The 21,594-nt window shown below is 40.5% G+C and overlaps 1 protein-coding gene across 2 annotated transcripts in view; it reads left to right on the top strand.

Annotated features, from left to right (window-relative positions):
* The window catches only part of LOC147012278 (protein kinase C epsilon type-like), a 341,866-nt gene that overhangs the window by 286,413 nt on the left and 33,859 nt on the right, over window positions 1-21,594 (top strand). For both annotated transcript variants that reach the window (XM_085856184.1, XM_085856185.1), the window contains one exon: window positions 19,339-19,527. In XM_085856184.1, coding sequence (XP_085712310.1) covers window positions 19,339-19,527 — 189 coding nt within the window. The remainder of the gene's footprint in view (window positions 1-19,338; window positions 19,528-21,594) is intronic.

The following is a 21,594-nucleotide window of genomic DNA, read 5'->3' as shown; positions in this document are numbered from 1 at the left end:
AGAGGAGTGATTTTGTTTCGTTTCGTTTCGAGATCATTTTGTTTCGTCTGTCTGCCTGTCTAGCAGTCAAACAAAATTGAAAATAATTTCAAACGGTGAACTTACTGTGTTTAAAGACGTCATAAAGGACACAAACAACAGGCACAAAGAACGAATGTAATGTGTTAAATAAGGTGGTGAATAAGATGCTGCATCAACAACAGTAAACTTCCAAAAAAAATTCTACAACCTTTAAAAGCGTTATTTTATTTAAATTGAATTATATATTTGAACACCAAAGAACACAAATCACCTTTTTAGCATTTTCAGAAATCTTTACTTTAGCAGTGCTTGAACAAAATATTCCAGCATTTTGCATTATCTCGACCAATCTAATTTGCTGCTTGCAGACCTGGCACATGTCCTTTTCCTCAAGACTGTGCAGGGTAAGGCGTTGGATGAACTCTCTAGTTTGCACTAATAATTGCTTTTGCACATGGTGTGAATGTCGTTTAGCAACCACTGCAGCAGCACAAAATGGACTGGAAGGCTATCAATGATAACCCATGCATTGAATGAGCAGCTACTTAGCTAGCCAATTACAATGCGGAACAAAGCCTCGATGACACTGACATTGTGATCAAGACAATCCAGTGAACTATGGACCAACCACACATAATTGGTTTCACTCGGGGAATGGCTCTCGGGATAAAAACACAAACATCAGCTGTTCTGGCATTCCAAGAGGTGAGAGTAGGTCCGTGGATGTAACCAACAGCAATTTCAAAGTAGTGTTATTTTTGAGGCCTTGGATTTGATGCTGTTCTTCAAATAAGTGATAATCATCATATTAACCCAGAAGAGGTTTTAAATTCTGGAATCCAGCCAGACATGGTGATTGAATCTAGTAGCTGCAGAGAGTGGATCACTGTTTAACTAGCCAGTCCATTTTAGTTTGGATTTGTTAAATAACATGAGTTTAAGCTCACCAAGTATGAAGAGTTCTTTGACAACATTTGTAGGAAGTGCGAGTTAATCTCGACACCATCAAGGTCAGAGCAAGAGGCTGTGTTAGTACTGTACGATGCATCGTTCCAAGGGATGTGGGTGTGTTTGCTCAAGCTGCACTGGAGCCATTAAGAAGCTGGCAATGGTGAGATAGAGACACAGAGAGATGTTGTCAAAAATAGAGAAGATTGGAGGGGGGTGGGGGGGGGAATCACTTTCTCAAATTAGCATTTGTTGGAAGTAGGTCATAGATGGGTCTTCTCGAAGATTTCTCTTTGTTACGCCATATGCTGAATTGTGGTATTGTAGGGCCTTGCATTTGTAATAAAAAAATATATTGACACTGTACATAACATTTTAATTTACAATCACATCATGAGACAGGCCCTCACATCGTATCACCAACAAAGCTCACCTTAGCTCTGTTTGTGCACGTTTTAGAAATCTCCAAAGTGCTAACCCTATTAGTGTTGAACAGTCATTTGACATGATGCTCATCTTGAAAGGATACTTCTTTTGTAGTACGAGTGACATATATTTAACATCTGATCTTGATGTGCAATATGTCAGCCTGCAGCATTGCAGATGATTAGAAATTGTTTTTCTAATCTTCAATCACATGGTCCATGTCATGAAAAGAGTCCATGACAAATCGACAAAGTGGATTTTTTATTTGTTTTTGCTCTTTGTCTTTAAGTGTTTTATTTTCCTTTACTCTGATGGATATCTTAGGAAACATGATTCAGGTTGTTGGTAGTCAGGCTTACCTTTACACGATCGGTCTCATCCAGTGTTAAGCAAGCTTAGTGTTCGTAATGATATTCAGCATCTGCATGAAAATTATATGACGGCTCCAGCAGATAAAGCTGTTAATAATGTTGTGGTTTATTAGAAAGTTTTACATTAAAGTTTTATTAAAGGAGATAAGTCTTGATATATAGTCGCTTTCACTCGTAAAGGTATGTTCTGTGTCAAAAGCCTCTCCAGGTTGTTGTCGCTGAACATCAGAATGTTTCAGGTAATAATTTTAACATTAAATGTAAAGAAGTAAATTTAAGTATTCCTGGTTTTTCTGGATCTCTAAGCTTCATAAAAACCCATATCAGAAAGTGTGCTTGGACTTTGTATATAGGGATGGTGCAGAAAAAAATGTGGGTCCCACCCGCTATACTGTATACAAAACTGAAGTTGGAGTATAGTCACTAAAAAATCGATCAGTCTACATATGAGAGCCTACCTGGTCTGTTAATCGGATTGTCGAGGCAAAGATCGCTTTCCATTACTCCAGACCATGGCAAAAGCATAAAAAACCCCAAAACAAAATCTTATTCTTGTTCTTCATCATCATCATCGTCGTCGTCGTCGTCGTCGTCGTTGTCGTCGTCATCATCATCATCATCCCTATTTCTGGGCTGCCTCTCTCAATGGCAAAGATTCTGGTACCATCTGATAGAGCTTTGTAAGCCTGGTGTTGGCTTAATGGTTCGGGTGGTGGGCTTGGGATCCCAGGGTCCTGAGTTCAATTCCTACTCAGCTGTTGAATTTATACCAGGTGGGGTTAACTCGACCTGTCATCCTTCCGAGGTTGGCAAAACGAGTGCCAGTATGCTGGTATACTGTGTCGGAGTGGCGATCCATCCAGGATTGTGCCCAATAGCTAAGGAGACTGCTTAGGCAGCACCAATGCTCTGCACAGAGTATGGTCCCAATGGATTGATGGATGGATGGTGAACTTTGGATCCGAGGATCCTGAGTACAAAAATCCCCCTTGGCTGTTGAATTAATACCAGGTGGAGTTGCTGCTGCCTGTCATCCTTCTGAGGTTTGCAAATCAGTGCCACAAAATGAGTGCCAGCTTGCTGGTATCCTGTGTTGAAGTGGTGACCTGTCCAGGATTGTGCCCAATAGCCAAGGAGACTGCTTAGGCAGCACTAATGCTCTACACAGAGTATGGTCCCAATGGATTGATGGATGGATGAGACACTTTTACTTGTTGCAGCATCCTTTGCTACTGTAATTTTAATGGCTTGAAAGGATTCCACGAAAAGTCCGCAAACTGCATTCCTTTGTAAAGGTATAGGAAGGGATCAGAGTGTGGGTGGGACTATGATTGTCAATCAGCCTGATGGGAGCAGCGATGCTCAACACATTTGCCAATCAGACCTATATGGATGGATGTGGTTAACGGTGGAATATTATCAGGAACCAGTGACAGCAACAACTCACAGATTTCTAAAAAAATACACACTATTTAGAATGTAAAATCATCTATAAAGTATGTACTGCAACATTTGTAACTCAGTAGAAGAACATATACATGTGCGTGCGTGCGTGCGTGCGCGCGCGCGCGCACACACACACACACACGCACACACACACACACACACAGTGTCTTTTCTAGGGACAACCATATTCAAAGAAAGATGTAGGAATGGTTTCACATGATCATTTGTTGTGACCATCCCTATCTTGTTTACATACTTTTTGGAGTAACAACCCTACATCCTTTTTCATTTAAAATAAAAAGTTTATATGACTTGTAAGTGTAGGTTTATTGTGGTGAATGGGCAATGTACTGCCAAACAGTTGTGATCTTACAAAGACTTGTGATCTTAACACTTTCTGGAGTATTCGTTGATCTCACTTAGATTGCATCAGCAGGATTAGTTTCCTCAGTATTAAGTCAGTTGAGGTTTTTTTCATTTTTCTCCTTTATATACAAATGTTGATTTAGCACCATTAGGGATGCACTCTTTATTGTAATGACCATGCTTGCAAAGCGAAAGTGGGGTTAAGCAATTGGTTCACTTTGTTTGTCTCTCGGTCTATCCACAGACCTTAGTCTATGATCGAGGAACAACTTAATTTCAATTGGACATTATATTTTGAACACTATTCAGGCAAGAGCACAAATCGGAACATGAACTTGCAGTTTAGTAGTACTCTTTGCCTCTGAATTTGGCAAATTGTGTGGAATCTCATCCTGATCACACATCACACAAAGAAGTAAAGTACATTTTTTTTAGTCTGTTTGCCTGTCTGACAGTCAAACAAAATTGAGAATTATTCCAAACAGGAAACAGTTTTCACGGATGTCATAAAGGACACAAACAATGAGCACAAATGACTAATATAACGTGTAAGATCAGGTGATGCAAAAGACAGTGCATCAATGGTGGGAAACTTCTGAAAAAAAGTTTTTTTTTCATACAGCCTTTAACAACTTTATTTTATTTCCATTGAATTATACACTTGCACCCTGGAGAACACAAATTGTCTTTTTGGCACTTTCAAAATCCTTCAGTTTTGAAGTACTTGGCCAAAATATTACATCATCTTACCTCATCTCGACCAATCAAATTTGCCACAAGCATTGGGGAATATTGACATTCAGACAAAACAGCGGATCATAGGAAATATAGATCGTGCTCTGAAACGCAATAAGCAATAGTTGAAAAGACCCTTCCCATGTCCTTTTTCTTAAGCCTGCATGGGGTAAGGTGTTCTATGAACTCTGTCGTTGATAAAAAAAATTAAAACTCTTTCAATAAGTTTTTATGTAACATATTTTATACGTCATTATTTTCTCAGAACAAATGTACGGGTTTTAATTGCTTTGAGCAACAGAAGTTTAAGGACGTTGTCAACTTTATTTTGTTTGACACTTTTGTGTCTTTATGTGGGATAGATTTTCCCGATTATCTGACATTTTCCTTGTTTTCCTTGTGAGTTTTAATTTATGCATTAGCTGAAGAAGGAGAAGAAGTTAGGCTAAGCAAAGACGTTATCTCCTATATACTGTACAGTATATGTCATTATATCGATGATATTTGTAGAGTCAACTATGATCAAAATAAAGACCAATTACTGCACCATAGTCCTATCCCAAGAAGGAAGCCAGGCATAAAAAGACCCACACACACACACACACACACACACACACACACACACACACACACACACACACACACACACACACACACACACACACACACACACACACACACACACGTACAAACACAATATATAAACACAGATAAATTACGTACTGGTAACTACTTACGAAAGCTATTTTATTTGAAGTTTAATCCTTAACTTATAAGCAATTTACCGATTTCCCAACTGCCTGGATCATCAGCTGGTTTCAATTTATCATCTTCAAATATATTTCAAATACACCATTTATCATCGAGGTTTCAATCCTTTCAGTCCAGAACCTCTCCAAACGGCGGATCCACAACCCCGGTCACAGGTCCACATCAGTAGATTACTCAACATCAATGGACCCACAACCTCAAAGTTGTGTCCGTACACAGTCAGTCAACACAGCAATGCAATATCCTTATTCAAACTTCTTTAACTATTACTTTTATTTAAAGTATTACTACATTTGAATAACTTTAATCATACACCACTTTATATGATAATATATTAAGCGATAAACACTTTACCTTGGAGACATGTCCATTACACAGCACCTCCATGTCACCATAGACTCAAAACTGTTATTCAAATATTCCACCTGGCATTAACAACCGATGTTAACATGCTGCACTTTGTATCCTTGCAACCACCAATTATTTTAATGCTTATTTATAATGTATTTTATAAATCATATTTTTTATATTTTTTTTAAATCTAAATGCCTCCATTATTTAATACCAAATATATATATATATATATATATATATATATATATATATATATATATATATGTTTAATTAATAATATTAATTTAATAATTTACCTCACTAAAATAATTCATTCATCATTATTATAATCAAATGCAATGCAATAGGAACTTGTTGACATGAAAACCAATCAAACTTAAATAAAAGGTGAGGATGGAGTCTAAAGACATTCTCACAAGACCTGATCAAACAATTAGCCAAATATCCTCTGTTTCACATGATAGAAAAAAAAACCTTCTCAGCACGTTCCACAAAATCATCCTTCACTGAACAAATTCTTGCAAATCTCAGTAGCTGAGATGAAAAGACATTGTAACCCATTTTAATTGGTACATTGCTACATGGAAAGGTGTACAAGATGACAGGGAAACAAATCATCAACTTTATGATAATACACTTGAACTAAAACCATTCTGTCCAACTCTAACCAACACTTCCAGATATGCAGCAACTGGACAATCATTACCACTCCTGTTTGCAATCAGGCTATCTGGATAAACCTTGTGAAGCTGCCTATCAAAAAAATTATAGTTAACCACACAAATATCATCTATATAATGACATATATATATATATATATATATATATATATATATATATATATATATATATATATATATATATAATATTTTAGCTAATCCTAATTTTTTTCTCCTTCATCAGTTTCTGCATAAATGAATATATATATATATATATATATATATATATATATATATATATATATATATATATATATATATATATATATATATATATATATATATATATAAATATATGTTGTGTACAATGTCGAGGCTCGTGTAAGAGCTAAAAAAAATTCACAGAAAATAAGAAAAATGTCTGTTAGTTGGGGGCTGCAATTCCCACCCATGGCAATACCCTTAACCTGTTGAAACATTATCCCATAAAAAGACACAAAAGTATATAATGAAATAAAAATAAACAGCATCCTGAAACTTATGTTTATCAAAACAATGAAAACTTGAGTATTTATTTTTCGAAAAAAAAATGCTCTATCAAACCTTGCACATAAAAACTTATTGAAAGAGTTTAAAACCTTGTCAATTACTTTGAAGAGTGAATCCCTCACGAGTACTAAATCCAAATTTGTATATAAAGTTGAAAAATCAAAAACTTCAACTGACTTGATATTGAGGGATCTAATCCTATCTAAGAACTCCAAGGAAGAATTACTGCTCCAGGAAATGTTAATACCAGAATTCTTCTCAATTGCTAAACAATATTTTCTGACTGTTCTCTAACAACTTGTAAGCCTGAGTTAACTATAACTGACAACTTTTTGGTAGAGCACTGCCTGGCACCCGTGATAAACTCATACTTGTACTGGTTATTATGAAGCTTAGGGATCCAGAAAAGCTGAGGAATACAAAGATTTACCTCTTCACATTTAATACCAAATTATTAACTAAAACTTCCTGATGCTCAGAGATATCTTGGAGTGACTTATGACAAGGAATATCTGTGCTATTTCCTATACTGTACTGGTGAAAGTCAGTTTATCAATGCCTAACTCTGTTAATGAAACCTCTACATAAAACTTTTTACAAACCACAACAAAATTATTATCAGCCTTATCTGCTGGAGCTATTACATTGCTATCATGGAGATCCCGAATGTCTTTACGAACACTTGGCTTATTCAACACTGGTTTTGACAGACCCAGTAAAAGCAAGCCCGACTACTAAAAAAAACTTAATCCTATTATCCAGGACTTCCACAACTTTGTTAAACCATGCATTGAAACTGTTTACCAATCATTTAAACTTGGTGCACACTTTGTTAACAAAATTAGAGACGGAATCCACAATTGAAGACCGAATGCAGCTCCAAGGTTGAGTTACTGGTTCCCCATATTTAGCTCCCATTTTCATCAGATCCCTAATTTCACGATTTATAATTATATTGAAATCTCCAGAAACTACGTGTCCACAAGGACCATGTAAAAATGGGGAAGACAAACATGCACGGTCAGTCTCAAAATGTCCTATACTATATCTATACTAAGAGTTTTAAGAAATTTACCATAATTGAATTCACAGGATTTAGCAAGATAGCCTGATAGCAGATAAGAGAGTCCAGATGATAGTGTAGCTGCGTATCTCTATGTGTTATCTGGAGTTGGACAGAATGATTCTAGTACGAGTGTGTTTCATAAAGTAGTCTTGTATAGCTTTCCATCTCGCAATGTAACAATTAAAATAGGTAATAATATTTTTTTCATTTCAGCTCATTAGATTTGCAAGAATTTGTATGGTAAAGTATGATTTTGTGGTTCATGCAAAAAGGATCTATTCCATCATGCTAGTGAGGGGTTGTTTGGCTAATAGTTTGATTCGGTCATGTGAGAATGTTTTTAGATGTCATTGTAATATCTTGTTTAAGTTTGGTTGGTTTTCCTGTAAAAAAAGTTCCTGTTGCATTGAATTTTGTGCAATAAAAAATGTTTAAAAATTTCATAATATACTGTTATGGCTGTGGAAATTTGCAATACACCATAAAGGTCCTCAGGTCAGTTATGCCGGTAACTTTTTGTTCAGTTAGTTCCCCACCGTTGTTCAGAGGGAATTATTTGTGTGTTCATCGGGCTGCGACTCTTTGAGATAGCCGTTTTTCTTTATCTCTCATTATTTTGGATCAACCACACAACAACCACCTTAACCACAACGCCAACCACGCCACCATTACAACACCCACCAACCACGCCGCCTCAACAACCACCGCGTTCTACCTCAGAACACGGTTGCCAGAGGCCTGACCTTCGACGAGGGAAAGCAGGCGGCCCCCCCCCTCCCCCGAACAAATGGCATCGCCGCGGTGGATTTCACCCTGAAAGGGAAAAAGAAGAATACCGCGGCGGTGTGAGCGTCGCCGATTTGGAGGGAAAACCCTTCCTTCTGGAAGTTTCCCGCATGTTCTGGAAGGAAGGGCGGGAGTTGAGAAGGGGCGGGGCTTGGTGGAAAAGAGGCGGAACGTGAGCACAAGGGGTGGGGCTTGGTGAAGAAAAGGGGTGGAACGCGAGCGCGAGCGAGTTGAGTTTTGGAAAAAGAAAAGGAATGGGAGGGCGAGAGTTTTTCCGCTGAGGAAAAACGCGATTGCGACGACAAGGTCTGAGGCGTGCGTGTGAGCGGACGCGAAGGCTCGCTCGCTGGACCTCGCTCGCCGGACCGTGCTGGCTGGGTCGCTCTGGATCGAGGGCACTTTGAGGGGGTCGGTGGTCATGGCGGAGTCGCTCCAGATCATGTGCAGAGCCGAATCGTGGAGAACACGAGCTCGGGGAGCTCACCACATGGTCACGCTCTTCCTTTTATTTCTTTGGGCTTTTGTATGTGTGTTTGTGGCGCCAGTCTCCATAAGTAAAACAGTTTAAGTGCTCGTAAAGAATAACTAATAGTCGGTTGTAGTGCTTTTGCCTTGCTCGTGTCTTTGTCCCTGTCCCGTGCATGATTAATTTTCATTGCATTGCCTGTAAATTGCATGACTGCCCCTTGCTTGTGTGTGCAATAAATGTGCTTGTGAAATGTTTCCCGTTCGTTGCGTCCTCTCCCTATGTGGAAAGTGCCACCCTACCTCGTGGAATAACTGGTAGTGGGTTTCAACACCCGATAAACAGAATCACATCCGTCGAGGTCGGCGATAACACCTCTCGGTTATCACGGTAGCACGGAACGGACCGCTTAAGTGGTTCGTGTCCTAGGCCGACCTGCGGCGAGGTACGATCGCCCGGTCGACCACTCGCGCAGGTCCTTAGGTAGGTCGAATTTGGCGAGCAACCCTATCCTGCACGGGTGGGCAATTGGCACGATCATGGTGAGGTTAAACCCCCACCCATGACTGGCTCCTGGCGGTAGTTCCAGGAGGGTCATGACTGAATTGTCAGACCGGTGGCCGACACGGTCGCGATTAGAGTTACGTGGCCGATCGCACGCCGGGCGGACCGAAATTCGGAACAATACATTAAATTTAAAAATATTTTCAAATCGCAACATATATATATATATATATATATATATATATATATATATATATATATATATATATATATATATATATATCCACACACATACACACACACACACACACACACACACACACACACACACACACACACACACACACACACACACTAATGGTCGAAAGTTTTAGAACACCCCATTTTCCAGTTTTTACTGAAATTTAAGCAGTTTCATGTTTCAATGTACTCTGAAATTAAAGCATAGAACAAATAAACAATTGCAGATAAAAAAAGAAATCATGGAATCGTTTTGTTGAACAAAATTTAATCTAAATTTTGGATTCATCAAAGTAGCCATCTTTTGCAGAAATAACGGCCAAACATACTCGTGGCATTCTTTCTCCACTGGAAATCAAATATTGTTCGGAAAGTTCTTCCCAACATGTTGCAGAAGTTCCCACAAATGTGTTGCACTTGTCGGTTGCTTTGCTTTCACTCTTCTGTCCAGTTCAACCCAAACCAGCTCGATGGGGTTTATGCCTGGAGACTGTGCTGGCCATTCCATGATTTGAAGCCTACCGTCTTGTTCTTTTCTTCACAAATAGTTCTGACATAGCCTGGAGGTATGTTTTGGGTCGTTATCTTGCAGTAGGATGAACCCCTGACCAACGCTGTATGGCGCTGCAAAATGTGGTGGGAGCCCTTTTGGTTCAGGGTGCCAGTCACTCTTTGCAAGTCACCGACTCTGGATCCAACAAAAGAGCCCCAGTTCATCACGCTTCCTCCTCCATGTTTGACAGTTGTTGTCACTGTGGAACCATCCTTTCGCCTACTCGATGGCGTACAAAAACCATGCGTGATGAACCGAAGATTTCAAATTTTGATTCATCTGTCCATAACACCTTCTTCCAGTTTTCAGTAGTCCACTGGCGGTGCTTCATCGCCCAGGCAAACCTCTTTTTCTTATTTTGCCAACTTAGCAATGGCTTTCTTGCTGCCACTCGACCTGTTAAACCTTCAGCTCAAAGTCTTCTCTTCACACTTGAAACTTAGACTTCCTTACTTCGACCAGTGTTCGGCTGAGCTTGAAGATGATGTCCTGTGAGCCGCCGATCACGCAAGCTGTTGACTCTCAAAAACTTGTCTTCTGTTTGTGTTGTGGCTTTGGGTCTACCAGACATCTTCCTGTCAGAGTTTCCTCCAGTCTGCAAGTGCCTTTTGATGGTGTAGCAAACTGTACTCAGTAACACCTTGGCCACTTGACAATTTCTCTAAAGAAAAGACCTACACTTTTTACCCATTACTTTTTTTTTTTTTTACTTTTTACCTACACTTGCTAACCCATTATTTGTACCCTGAAAAGGTCCTTTTTTAACAACTCTGAAATTTACATTATTTTTCAGTTTTTGGTAATCCAAACTTATTTTTTAACCTCTGGCATTTTCCCACTTGGCTTTGTACCATTTCAGATTATTCACTGGATTTGAACTGCTTAAATTTCAGTAAAAACTGGAAAAATGGGGATGTTCTAAAACTTTTGACCGGTCGTGTATATATATATATATGAGCACCAGTTGTACTGGGCCCGGTGTATGCCCCGGTTAGAATAGGTGTACCATATCCCTGTGTGTCGTAAGAGGCGACCAGGGTTGCGTCAGGAAGGGCATCCGGCGTAAAAACCTATGCCAAATTATTATGCGGACAACAAAACGAATTTCCATACCGGATCGGTCGAGGCCCGGGTTACCAACGACCGCCACCGGTACCGGTGGTCAGCAGGGTACCAGTGGAAATTGTGCTACTGCTGGGCGAAGGAGGAGAAGGAGACGGGGAAGGCGAGTCCGGAGGCAGTGGGAGAGGGGGAAGGGTAGAAGTGTGGAGGTGAGAGTTGGAACTCTGAATGTTGGGACGATGACTGGCAAAGGGCGAGAGTTGGCTGATATGATGGAGAGAAGAAAGGTGGACATACTGTGTGTACAAGTGACCAAGTGGATGGGGAGTAAGGCGAGGAGCATTGGAGGTGGTTTCAAACTGTTCTACCATGGTGTGGATGGGAGGAGAAATGGTGTCGGGATAATCCTGAAGGAAGATCATGTCAAGAGGGTATTGGAGGTGAGGAGGGTGTCTGACCGAGTGATGAGTGTGAAGTTGGAAATTGAAGGGGTGATGATGAATGTCATCAGTGCATATGCCCCACATATGGGGTGTGAGATGGAATATAAAGAAGATTTTCTGAGTGAGTTAGATGAAGTGGTGGAGAGTGTATCCAAGGATGAAAGAGTGGTGATTGGAGCAGATTTCAATGGTCATGTTGGGGAAGGTAATAAAGAGGATGAGGAGGTGATGGGGAGGTACGGTCTCAACAAGAGAAATGTGGAAGGGCAAATGGTGGTAGAGTTTGCAAAAAGAATGGAAATGGCAGTGGTAAACACGTATTTCAAGAAGAAGGAGGAACACAGGGTGACATACAAGAGTGGAGGAAAGTGCACACAGGTGGATTACATCTTAAGTAGGAGATGCAACCTGAAAGAGATTCGTGACTGTAAGGTTGTGGCAGGAGGAGAGTGTAGCTCGACAGCATCGATTGGTGGTCTGTAGGATGACTTTCGAGGTGAGGTTGAGGAAGAGAGTGAGGGCTGAACCAAGGACCAGATGGTGGAAGCTGAAGGAGGAAGACTGTTGCGTGAAATTTAGGGAGGAGGTGAAACAGGCGCTGGATGGTGGTAAAGATGGGTGGGATGATTGGGCAACGACAGCAGAAGTTGTGAGGGAGATAGCTCGGAAGGTACTTGGTGTGACATCTGGACAGAGGAAGGAAGATAAGGAGACTTGGTGGTGGAATGAGGAAGTACAGGAAAGTATAAGGAAGAAGGGGTTGGCGAAAAGAAGTGGGATAGTCAGAGAGATGAAGAAAGTCGGCAGGAGTACAAGGAGTGGCGTCGAAAAGCAAAAAGAGAGGTGGCAAAGGCCAAGGAAAAGGCATATGACGAGCTGTATGAGAAGCTGGATACAAAAGAAGGGGAAAAGGATTTATACCGATTGGCAAGACAGAGGGACCGAGCTGGGAAGGATGTGCTGCAGGTTCGGGTGATAAAGGACGCAAATGGGAATGTGCTGACGAGCGAGGAGAGTGTGTTGAGAAGGTGGATGGAGTACTTTGAGGAGCTGATGAATGAAGAAAATGAGAGAGAGAGAAGGTTGGAAGAGGTGGAGATAGTGAATCTGGAAGTGGGGTGCATCAGTAAGGATGAAGTGAGGACTGCTATGAAGAAGATGAAAAGTGGAAAGGCGGTTGGCCCAGATGGTATACCAGTGGAGGCATGGAAGTGCTTAGGAGAGATGGCAGTGGGGTTGTTAACCAGATTGTTTAATAAAGTCTTGGAAAGTGAGAGGATGCCGGAGGAGTGGAGATTAAGTGTACTGATTCCGATTTTCAAGAATAAGGGTGATGTGCAGAGCTGTGGAAATTACAGAGGGATAAAGTTGTTAAGCCACACCATGAAGTTGTGGGAAAGAGTAGTGGAAGCTCGGTTGAGAGGAGAGGTGGACGATCTGTGAGCAGCAATATGGGTTTATGCCAGGAAAGAGCACCACTGATGCGATGTTTGCTTTGAGAATGTTGATGGAGAAGTATAGGGAAGGCCAGAAAGAGTTACATTGTGTGTTTGTGGATTTAGAGAAAGCTTATGATAGGGTGCCAAGAGAGGAGTTGTGGCATTGTATGAGGAAGTCGGGAGTGGTGGAGAAAGTATGTGAGGATCGTGCAGGATATGTATGAGGACAGTGTGACAGCGGTGAGGTGTGCGGTAGGAATGACGGACCGGTTTAAGGTTAAAGTGGGATTGCACCAAGGATCGACTCTGAGCCCTTTCCTGTTTGCAATGGTGATGGACAGGTTGACGGACGAGATCAGACTGGAGTCTCTCCATGGACCATGATGTTCGCAGATGACATCATGATCTGTAGGGAGAGTAGGGAGCAGGCTGAATCGAGCCTTGAGAGGTGGAGGTACGCACTGGAGAGAAGGGGAATGTTCGTCAGTAGGAGTAAGACGGAGTACATGTGCGTAAATGAGAGGGAGGGTGGTGGTATGGTGCAGTTGCAAGGAGTTGAGGTGGGGAAGGTGGATTGGTTTAAATACTTGGGATCAACTGTCCAAAGTAACGGAGAGTGTGGGAGAGAAGTGAAAAAGAGAGTGCAGGCAGGATGGAGTGGGTGGAGAAGAGTTGCAGGAGTGATTTGTGACAGAAGGGTAGCTGCAAGAGTGAAGGGGAAAGTATACAAGACGGTAGTGAGACCAGCTATGTTGTATGGTTTGGAGGCGGTGGCGCTAACAAAAAGACAGGAAGCAGAGCTGGAGGTGGCAGAGTTAAAGATGCTGCGATTCTCGTTGGGAGTGACGAGGATGGATAGGATAAGAAATGAGTGTATTAGAGGGACAGCGCAGGTAGGACGGTTTGGAGACAAAGTGAGAGAGGCGAGATTGAGATGGTTTGGACATGTGCACAGGAGGGAAACGGAGTATATCGGGAGAAGGATGTTGAAGATGGAGCCGCCAGGCAGGAGGAGAAGAGGAAGGCCAAAGAAGAGGTTCATGGATGCGGTGAGGGCGGACATGCGGGTGGTTGGAGTGTCAATGGAAGATGTGGAGGATAGAGCAAAATGGAGACAGTTGGTCCGCTGTGGCGACCCCTAGCGGGAGCAAGCCGAAAGAGGAAGAAGATATATATATATATATATATATATATATATATATATATATATATATATATATATATATACATGTTCCCTCAAAATGGAGGCGTATCATGAATGTGCTGGATGAACAACCGAACAGGTAGTTCATTAGGAATTGAGGCTTGTGTATCGATTTGGGACATTACGTACTCCCATGTACAATCTGTCGTCGCAAGTTCAACACCTGGATGAAAGAAGATTTAAGGTATTCCGAGATCATTGAATAAACATGTTAAAGGTCTAAGTTGTAGTTAATTGTGTTATATATTGTGTGTAAAATTGATCTCTCTTTTTTCCTCTTGATTTCTCTCTCTGTCTACGGAGAGGTGAACTCTTGGAAATTGTTTTTGTAAGGCCCACTTGGCTGCACTTGGATAGGGTTGAGTATAGAGGAGTCGCAAGCAAAACCCGAATCCCATGGAAGCTCCTTCTGATGGCTCCATCTTTGCCTATGCGGGTTCCTCCTGATTGCTCTGTTCTATTTATTCCTCCTGATTATTTGATTTGCATCTTCTTTCATCAACTTTTCGATCCAGGGAACATGGTGCTGATGACGCATCAATTCTCAATAATTTGCATAGATATGCTGGTGTAGGTCATTCAAAATGGCAAAAATTTAAATTCACATGATTGATCAATCTTTTATGTTTTTGTTGTGTGTGTGTGTGTGTGTGTGTGTGTGTGTGTGTGTGTGTGTGTGTGTGTGTGTGTGTGTGTGTGTGTGTGTGTGTGTGTGTGTGTGTGTGTGTGTGTGTGTGTGTGTGTGTGTGTGTGTGTGTGTGTGTGTGTGTGTGTGTGTGTGTGTGTGTGTGTGTGTGAGATCCAGCTTGGCAGATGGAGTGTAGCTTCCAATCACAGTGTTTCATCTCCAGTTTGAAAGCTTCTATTCATTAAAGAATAACCGAATACAGTGTGAAGACCATTTGAGTACTTCATGTACAAACAGAAAACAAAGCTGGCAACTTAAAAAGGATCGCTTTCTAAACACTCTTGGCACTTCAAGTGCAATGCAATATTCTGCTGAATGGCATAGTGCTTCAAAGCATTTCACACACTACAACACAACATGCTAGTGTTTCGTATACCTGCCTGACCCTTATTGGAACTCATGTGGTGAATGGAGAGCACAATGAGGGACTGCTGAAGGGAATAACACATACAGCACTCAAACCTTCCTCTCTATTGACCCAGATTCACCGTATTTGTTTGAGTAGATCTCATATGACTGCATTATGTAATACTGATACATGCTGAAAGTGCAAACAGTTATAAAGTGGATCTTGGTCATTGGACAGGAAGCAAGTTTGGTGCAGACTCCCATCCTGCAGATGTCTTGTCTCTATCTCCATCAAATCCATCAGTATAATGGTCTTGCATTAACAAATGTTTCTACATCGAGTTCAATTTCATGTCCATATGTCCATCATCACCTTGTGAGCCAAGACACGAAACTCTCCAACCACCCCCTACCCCCCCCCCCCTGTATGTCCCACACTATGGGGTATGTTCTTTTAAAGTCAGTTTGCCTGCCATCCAAGTTTTGGTGATTATGGCTGATTGGCCACCGTTTGGAATAAATAATTAGATAAGATTATTTCATGAATTTCTGTCAATACTTGTCCAAACATATGTAATACAGCAAATATAGGGTTAAAAAAAAAACTCAGGAAGTTAATGAAATACTCCCTCGTAAAGATTGGGACAGCCATTTATAAAACATCTTATTAAAATAAGGTGATGTCTGTGGACCTGTATGTCCATTCCTTATGGAATCAAGGCCAGAGATTCCTTATGCCAGAGAAGTTAAAATAATTTTTACAAGGAATTACAAGGAATTTTTCTGCACAGGAGGAGACCATTCAGCCCATCATGTCTGCACCACACCAATATCAGATTTTTTTAAATCAATCCATCAATACCCCTTCCCTTCATGTGCAGCCTTTTGTCTGCTACAGTGGTGCTCAAGTCACAACCTCAGAAGGATGACAGTCAGAGTCAACCCTACCTGGTATTAATTCAGCAGCCAACAAGGCTTGAACTCAGGACCCGAGGATCCCAAGCTACCACCCCAACCACTAAGCCAACACCAGGTTATAAGTAAACCTCTTCAGGGATACCGTTGAAAATATGCTTTTGCATGGCTCTGAAACGTGGACCCTAAGTCCAAAAGTGCTGCAAAAAATATCATATCTTGGAGAAATTATGCCATGCTTAATGATATTTATGGTAACCTCCCACTGATCTCTGACACAAGAAGCAAGCAAAGAAAGGGTTAAACTTGCAGGTCACTGCTTTAGGGCCAAGGATTAGGCGATTTCATCTCTTATCCTTTAGAAGGCCAAAACATTAACACCGACGCATGGTAGGATGTTGTCCTACCCTGATTGTCAGACACAGGTGTTTATGCCAGCAATCTTCGTACGGAGATTGCCGATAGAGACGTCTGGGAAAGGGGTTGTGAAGTCTGTATCAGCCAGGGAATGATGATGATGATGATGATGATGATGATGATGATGATGATGATGATGATGCAATCAAACAGCTTGGCTGATCTCCAAATTTTGTGTTCCTGCTTGGGGATGACAGACATGTTTTCATGACTTACACAATATTTTGTTCAACTGTGTCGTGGTCAAAGGGCCCAAGCCAACATTCATACTGTGCAAATGGTGAAAAGCAACCTTCATACTCTGGTATTGACCAGTTTAATTTTCATTTTGAGTTATTGAAAATTATATTACCTACATTGCCTGGAGAAAGTCCACACCCCCTTTCAAAATTTTCACCTTTTGTTCCCTTCTGGCCTGGAATTAAATTGCATTGAATCAGACTTTTTCCTCCTTCATTTACACATAGTTACCCACAACTTCCAAGTGAAAAACAAATTCTCCAAATTTCACAAAATTAATTAAACATACTAAACTACAATATCTTGGTTGGATAAGTGTCCACCCCCCTTAGTTTATACTTGGTGGAAGCATTTTTGACAGCAATTACAGCTGTGAATCTATTGGGATAGGTCTCTACCAACCTTACACACCTTCATTGGGCAATATTTTCCCACTCTTCTGCACAGAACTGCTCAAGCTCACTCAACTGGCATGGGGAGAGTTGATGGACAGCAATCTTCAAGTCATGCCACAGAATTTTGATTGGATTGAGGTTGGGGCTCTGACTGAGCCACTCAACGACATTTATCTTTTTGTTCCTTAGCCACTCCAGTGTAGCTTTGACTGTGCACTTCAGGTCGTTGTCATGCTGAAAGGTGAACTTCCATCCCAATTTCAGCTTTCTTGCAGAGGGCAGCAGGTTTTCCTCTCGGATTTTTCTGTATTTTGCTCCATCCATTTTCCCTTCTATCCTGACAAGTGCCCCAGTCCCTGCGGATGAGAAACATCCCCATAACATGATGCTGCCACCACCATGCTTCACAGTAGGGATGGTGTTCTTTATGTGATGTGTTGTGTTTGCACCAAATGTTACATTTTGCATTTGCCCCGTTGGGCCACTGAATATATATATATATATATATATATATATACATATATATATATATATATATATATATATATATATATATATATATATATATATATATATATATACATATATATATATATATATATATATATATATATATATATATATGTATACCAAGTCATATAACACCAGGGGGTTGACTCAGCCTGTCATCCTTCCGAGGTCGGCGAAATGAGTACCAGTGTACTGGGCTGGTGTATACCCCGGTTAAAATAGGTGTACCAGATCCCTGTGTCATAAGAGGCGACCAGGGTTGCGTCAGGAAGGGCATCCGGTGTAAAACATGTGCCAAATCACTATGCGGATCATATGGATGATCTGCTGTGGCAACCCCTAACGGGAACAGCCGAAAGAAGAAGAAGAAGATTGGCCTCTTGGTGGCCTTTCTGCTCAGTCTTCTCCTTGCTTGGTTGCCTAGTTTGGAGGAACAGCCTGGTATAGGCAGGGCCTTGGTGGCACTATACGCCTTCCACTTCTTAATAATTTTCTTGACTGTGCCCCAAGGGATATCCAAGGCCTTTAAAATATTTTTTTATACCAATCCCCTGATCTGTGCCTTTCCACAACTTTGTACTGGAGGATTTTTTGAAAGCTCCTTGGGGCTCATGGTTGAGTCTTTGGTGTGAAATGCACTACCCAGCAGAGGAAACCGACAGGAACAGCTAATTTTTATTCTCAAATAAAGAATCATGACAATTTAACACAGGTGGGGGCCAATTAACTTAGTGAATTATTTTGAAGGTGATTGGTTACACCTCAACTAATTTGCAATTGCTATTATAAGGGGGATGGACTCTCATCCAACCTAGATATTGTAGTTGTTTTTTTTTTCATTAATTTTCTGAAATTTGTAGAATTTGTTTTTCACTTGGAAGTTGTGGGTTTCGATGTGTATATATAGGTGGAAAAAGTCTGATTTAATGCAATTTAATTCCTGGCTATAAGGCAACAATAAGTGGAAAATTTGAAAGGGGGTGTAGACTTTTTTAGGCTCTGTATATAGGGTTTACATAATGCAAATTAGGCAGTTTCAGTGTTTTCAGAGGATGTCTCTAAACCTTTACACATGTTCCAGTATATTAAATGTGATTTGTTTTCAGCCTTCTATCTGTGATGTATAACCTTTTGTCCCGGATATAGCAAATAGTGTCCGAAATTTTTAATGACATTGCATCACAACTATTTCTTATTGTGATTGAGTGTACTTGTTTACTCCTTTACGTATGGCCACAAAGGAGCATATGGCAATGAATATCATTTCAGAGCATCGGAAAAATGGTTCACCCTCTTTCTAGATGAACCTCTCTGACTGATTGCATTATTTGCCTGCATTGGCCATTTGAAACCTCAGAGTGGGTTTCAATTATCATACCTAAAAGCAGATGCAAAATGGCTCCTGTCTTGTTCCAGATCCTGCAGGAGCTGGAATACAGCGCATCAGTGGACTGGTGGGCATTGGGGGTGCTCATGTATGAGATGATGGCTGGACAACCACCATTTGAGGCTGATAATGAAGATGACCTCTTTGAATCAATCCTACATGATGATGTGCTGTATCCAGTGTGGCTCAGCAAGGAGGCAGTTGCCATCTTAAAAGCAGTAAGTGCAAGATATTATATATATATATATATATATATATATATATATATATATATATATATATATATATATATATATATTTACCTTCGCATTCTGCGAAAGGTTATGTTTTGGTCGCTGTGTATTTATTTATTTGTGAATATGTGTGTTTGTTTGTTATTCGCATAACTCAGAAAGTATTAAACCGAATTGCATGAAATTTGGTGGGATGATTCGTGAGTATCCAAGGACGATTTGATTAGATTTTGGGAGCGATCGGGTCAAAGGTCAAGGTCAAGGTCATGAAAAGGTCAAAAACACTCTTTTGAGCATAACTTCCTTCATAATACAGCTATCGACATGCAACCACCGCCATATTGTTCCATGACGAGATACCTTTCGGATATGTAGTGTCGGATTTGACATACCGTCATCGGAAATGCGTCTAAGTGACGTCACAAGATGATGTAAATTTTCAATTTTCGATCTCATCAGTTTTGATCATACCGTTTTGTAGGACTTACCTTAATGACATCACACACCAAATTTGACTTCGATCGGACTGACTGTTATGACGTCATTGACGTTTGAACATGACGTTTTTTAATTGTGGCTAAAATGTCCTGATATTTTACATTCAAATATCTATATAATTTATAAAGCAAAGTCTCCCAAATCCAGGCATTAGGATCAGTACCAAAATATCTGTTTATTGATGTACAGGTTTTGCCAATTAACTCTGTAGTCAAGGTCAAGGTCACACTCAAGGTCAAATATATACTTGAAGGCATAGCTTCAGATCTAATAGAGCTATTGACATGAAACCAACGTTAAAACGTTCAGTGAACTACGAGCTTTCAGAATGGTAGTCCCCGATTGGACGTGACGTCCCCAGAAGTGCGTCAAAATGACGTCAAAAGATGACGTCATTTTTCAACTTTTTAATTTTTCAGTGTTTATCATTCCATTTTGTTGGACTGCCTTCAAGGAGGTTACACACCAAATTTGACGTCAATCGGACTGACGGTTGTGACGTCATGGACGTTTTAAAATGACGTTTTTCAAATGTACCCGGAAAAAAGTTGCGGCGGCGAAGGTATGCGCTCTACCGAGTGCCCGTTCTAGTTGTATATATAATTACCTCCACCACTGAAGGTGAAGGAGGTTATGTTTTCACTTCTCTCTGTTGTTTGTCTGTCTCTCTGTCTGTTTGCGTGCAGGATAGTTCATCAAAAAGTTGTGGACGGATCCGCATGAATTTTGGTGGGCAGGTTCGGTGTTTGACAAGGACGAAGTCATTAGATTTTGGTGACGATCTGAATCCGGATCCGGCTAATATAATTTTTCATATTTTTTGTATGATTATTTAATTTTTAAAGTGATTCTTCACCATTGAGAGATATAGTCCATGAGCCAGACCCCGAAATTTGACGGATTGGTATCACCTGGGCGGGCAAATTCCCATGGTGTTGTTTTAATAGCCCTATGTCTGTAGTTAATAAATTGATGTGATAGACCTTTGTAAGGAGCAGCTTATTGGTGGTTAGCACTCGTTGAACATGATGAGGTGAGGACAAATTCTTGTCAAATTCTTAGTGGTCAGAGAAACAAAGTCTATCATAACTTTACAACCAACAAACATAGCCTCACGAACTACAACTCAAAATGTCAATATTATACCCCTCTGCAAATTGATATGCGACTTGAAACAATTGGTTCAATAACTAGGTCACAGAAGGTCAAAAGGTCATGAAATTTTGCTGATGATAAAAATCTCACCTATTGCCACCAATTGAACTACTACTTCATAAATTAGGGACCTATTTTGTCTTAACTGCCCAGAATGTGAATGGTAGAAACCCTGTGAGACAATAAAGCGGTTATTGTTCCTTTATTTTGCAAAATGTGCATTCCACAGCAAACGACAAGAGTCATATTTACAAAACTAACAGAAAATTGTTGTTTTAGCGTAATAGCGTGGTATGAAATCTATTCTCGGAGGATTTTCATGCTAAAATTGATTATTTTGCTTTATCGGGTTCATTTCGGGTCTTACAATCGCAAAATGATGGAGGTCAAATTTTCCGA

The sequence above is a fragment of the Eptatretus burgeri genome, chromosome 15 (genome assembly GCF_056783735.1).
Source record: "Eptatretus burgeri isolate ZD-2024b chromosome 15, Ebu_testis_v1, whole genome shotgun sequence".
NCBI lineage: Eukaryota > Metazoa > Chordata > Myxini > Myxiniformes > Myxinidae > Eptatretus > Eptatretus burgeri.
Note: the sequence above shows the minus strand (reverse complement) of the source record. Positions and strands in the feature narration are given on the sequence as shown.